The sequence below is a fragment of the Thalia democratica genome, chromosome 1 (assembly GCF_965202585.1).
Source record: "Thalia democratica chromosome 1, ktThaDemo2.hap1.1, whole genome shotgun sequence".
NCBI lineage: Eukaryota > Metazoa > Chordata > Thaliacea > Salpida > Salpidae > Thalia > Thalia democratica.
This window is the reverse complement of record NC_139165.1, coordinates 68908534-68912438: the sequence shown is the minus strand read 5'-3', so window position 1 is coordinate 68912438 and position 3905 is coordinate 68908534. Positions and strand designations below refer to the sequence as shown.

The following is a 3905-nucleotide window of genomic DNA, read 5'->3' as shown; positions in this document are numbered from 1 at the left end:
AAATTAAAAGTTTCTTTGTCCCATGTACTAAGTTATCACTATTTATTTTAAACAAGCTAGTTTAAAAATTTTAATATATTTCTTTATAGATTCAATTTTAATTGATCTATGCTTTCGTTTACTAGATTTTTCTATCTTAAATTGTTCAACATGAAATTATTTTGTTTCGTTTTTTATTTTTTTGTGGGTTCTGTTTAAGTGGCTCAGGTTTTGGTGGCTGAGTCCAGCATAGCACAACAAACAATACAACAACAACGCAGTAAGTAGAAAGAATACAATTAAGCATTAATATTTGAAACAGCTACAAACAACTAAGTTCTAGTATTTTGCAAACGTAACAAATTACATTTGCACGTGACAGCTTATACGTCATGCTAAACATCCCGTCAAAACTGCGTTTGCGGCATTTTCAAGCAGAAACAAAACTCTCCAGGGTAGGAATCGCGCGGCTGCCTGCACCATTCGTCCTTTTCTACATCGTAAAAAAACACCACTCCCTTGAAACAACCTTGTCTTCCGAAAACAACTATCTTGCTTCCCACCGAAGCGGCCGCGACCCTGATCGGGGAAGTACCGGTGTAAAACCTCTCCGACGCAGGTTTGATGACGGCAAACTTGTTTAAAATTTTGTCGAAAACTTCACAAGACTTGTAAGCGGGTACGATCGCGAACAGCTTGCTCTTCACGGCAACCAGACCGTGGTCGGATTTCGGGTGCACCATGCTTGGCATGCGGGACCACTCGTTGGCCACGTGGTCGTAGACCTCGCAGGTGTTTGTGCGAATAAACGAGTCGCCGCTCGAGCCTTGAACCTCGCCGCCGGAAACCGCCACTTTTCCTTCAAAAACGGCGCTGGCCGCCCAGACCCTTGTTGCCGCCATCTTCGCGATCTCCGTCACCCGGTCGTTTACGGCGTCGTACTCGATGCAGGAACGGTGAACGTTGCAGGAGCTGTTCAAGCCGCCGACCACGTACACCTTGTCGATCAGAACGCAAGCGCAGAAACTGTAGCGATAACCGATTTCCGTCACGCTCTGCCAAGCATTGCAAGCTCGCGAATATTTTTTGACCTTCGTTTTTGTTTCCTCGCCATTGTACCCTTGTTCACGAAAGCGTAAACTTCGCCTTTCAAACAAACTCCTGCAGCAACGTGTTCGGTTTCCAATACTAACCCGCTCACCGGTGAATGTTGAATTTTTTTCAAGTCTTTACCATCCACTTGCGTCAATTCCACAGAACCTTGACATCGTCCGCTGTAGGCGAAAATGTCAAACGAGTTTTGATCGCAGTACCTCGTTTTGAAACTTTTCTTTGGCAGTTTGTCTAAACTTTCTTTGTTTTTAATCAAAATATTGCTTACTAAAAGCTTGCACTCATCAACTTTGCAAATAGAAGATTCACCATTCACAAGAAAATTCAAAGCGGGTTCCGACAACAACGGAAGCCGCGTTGCTAGCAAGAGATTTTTGGCAAACTTGGTTCTTTGTTCAGTTTTGTAGTTGGTCCAGTAGTCTGCGGCATTGAACACTTGGAGTTCTGAAGTGATGTGCAGTTTGGAAGAAGACAGAATCTTTATGGTGAGCGCAAAATCCAACTCACGGAAGTTGGTGGTTTCGCAAACTGTGGTGAACCATCGTTCCGTACAAGCCATGATTTGTAATCGAACATCATTAGGCAAATTGAAGATTTCAGCTAACTTGTAATAAAGTAAATTGTTTTTTACAGACACAGTGTCTTGTATGTAGGTGCAATAATTCGTTGTTAGTCTTTCATTGAAAAAAATCTTGCTTGTTTTGAGTATTGGTAAAATCTCCTCTAGTCCTTCGGGTAACTTAGCTGCAAAATTTTATTTATTCATTATAAAAGCTTGTGTAACTATTTATGCTTAATGTAATATACTACTCAATTTACTGAGTGAAAATCTTATTTAAGTAATAAAATAAGTTTTAGTTAAACCAGTGGTCGTCAAAGTGTGCAATTTTTCACACTAGTGTGCATAAATTTTCTTTTTACTGTGCACAGAAAACTTAGTAAAGTAAAAAAAACCTTAGATGACGCTTGTTTTGTCTATTTCTATGAGAAAAAGACAATTTCAACACAAACTGACAGTTTTTAAACCGTTTTTTTTATACTAAGGCACTCGAAAAACAGTACTGTATATTCTAAAAACAGTAACAAATTTTTGTTAAATATTTTATATAGTCTAAATCATGGTTTCCCAAAGTGGGCGATATCGCCCCCCTGGGGGCGATTTTAGTATTTTGGGGGGCGATAATTAGTAAGGGGGCGAAAGGGTGGGCGATAACTAGTAAGGGGGCGAAAAGGGGGCGATTTTAAAATTTTGGGTTGTCATAAGATTTTTACTTTTTTTTTACTTATTTACTATTTTTAGCTTGCTATTAATTATTTGACCCTGAGGTAAAACTTAAACAAAAAGTTTATTTTATTTATGAAAAAAAAGAAAAATAATTAGGTGCTTATGACTCCTACTTTTAAGTAAATACTATATTTTCATTTATATATTTCGATATTTAACAATTAAATATATCATAGACGATTGGAATCCCTGTCACTATTTTATAACCTGACATTTATGTTGTTTGGGGTTATAAATGGTTTGTAAAAATCTATGTTATTCATTACTATCTATCACCTCATGATATTTCCAGTTGCTTTTTGAAAAGTCACTAAGTTAGACTAAGAAATAAACCTATACAGGGTTGCCAATTTATCTAGAAACCTGGGAAAACCTAGAATTTGACAATTTAAGCAAAAAAAACTTGGAAAAAATCTGGAATTTTTAACAATTTTAACATAATAAGTAGTAAAATTTAGATTTGACACAAAAAAGCTATCATATAGATAAAAGTATGGATCTCTTCGAGGCAAATACTTTTGAAGTAAACGACTTACAGGAAACCTTCTCAGACTTACAAACTGACCTTGAACTTAAAGTAAATTCTTCCAAAGAACGATATGAAAGCTTTTCGACTCAACAAAAACTAAGGCAAAAGTATCAAATCATTTTAGAGGAATTTAGATTGTTGTTTATAGCTTTTCCTTCTAGCTATGTTGTTGAGAAAGCTTTCAACATATTGAGCAAAAGGTCTAATCTAGATATTTATAAAGGAGGTGACTTAAGGCTCTATTTTACTAATTAAGAATCAGATTAGAAAAACTTGCAAGCAGTCATATTCCTCATCCTCCACATTATATTAGACTTCAGTAGCAGACATTATTTTATGAAAGTTTTTTAATTTTATTTGATCTTTTGAAGTACTTCTTATTTCACCTGGTTTATATTGTATTTAAGTAGTTTTTTTATAATAGCAACTTTATTAAGCTATTAATTCTACAACAGGTTTGCATAATGCCTAATAAATATTATTTACGGTAGACTTCCTCTTGAGTTCGCACTTTTTACCCAAAAAAAAATGCAAATTTATATTTTATTAAATTTAACTAAAGTAAAGTCTATTACTAACTAAATATTAATAAAACAAAATATATATAATATTTAATAGCTTATATAGATCTTTTTTTTTTATGAAAGTTTGTTTTATGTTTTAGTGGATTTTATGTTTATTCATAACATCATTGCATATAACATATTGAAATTTGTCATTTTGTAAAAAAAAATATGGTAATAATTTTTTGAGTTTGCACTTTTTGATTTTTTTTAAAGTGCGAACTCAAGCGGAAGTCTACTATATTTATTAAATGGTTTATGTTTTAAAGATTTTAATAATTTTATTTTGACCTGGTTAATTTTGTAGTTGATATTCGTTGTTTTACATTACACTAAAAGTTTTTATAGCATAGTGATTAATTTATTTGTTTGAAAGACCTTTATTTGACAGGTTTTTGTTATTACTAGTTTAATATGTATACAACTTATATCACTA

The 3905-nt window shown here is 34.2% G+C and overlaps 1 protein-coding gene across 1 annotated transcript; it reads right to left on the bottom strand.

Moving 5' to 3' along the window:
• Nucleotides 1-386: 386 nt before the first annotated feature.
• Nucleotides 387-1651, bottom strand: LOC145838366 (kelch-like protein 7). The gene is made up of 2 exons (XM_082945947.1): nucleotides 1173-1651; nucleotides 387-1125 (listed from the first exon to the last, which is right to left on the bottom strand). Exons 1-2 carry the CDS (start codon nucleotides 1649-1651, stop codon nucleotides 387-389), a joined length of 1218 nt encoding a protein of 405 aa, XP_082802073.1.
• Nucleotides 1652-3905: the final 2254 nt, after the last annotated feature.

Bases quoted from the DNA above. Each gene is read 5' to 3' on its own strand.
- LOC145838366 (XM_082945947.1), bottom strand. From the start codon at position 1,651: ATGGCTTGTACGGAACGATGGTTCACCACAGTTTGCGAAACCACCAAC. The intron at 1,126-1,172 runs GTTAGTATTGGA...TTTGTTTGAAAG, and splicing joins CAACATTCACCGGTGAGCGG to GCGAAGTTTACGCTTTCGTG.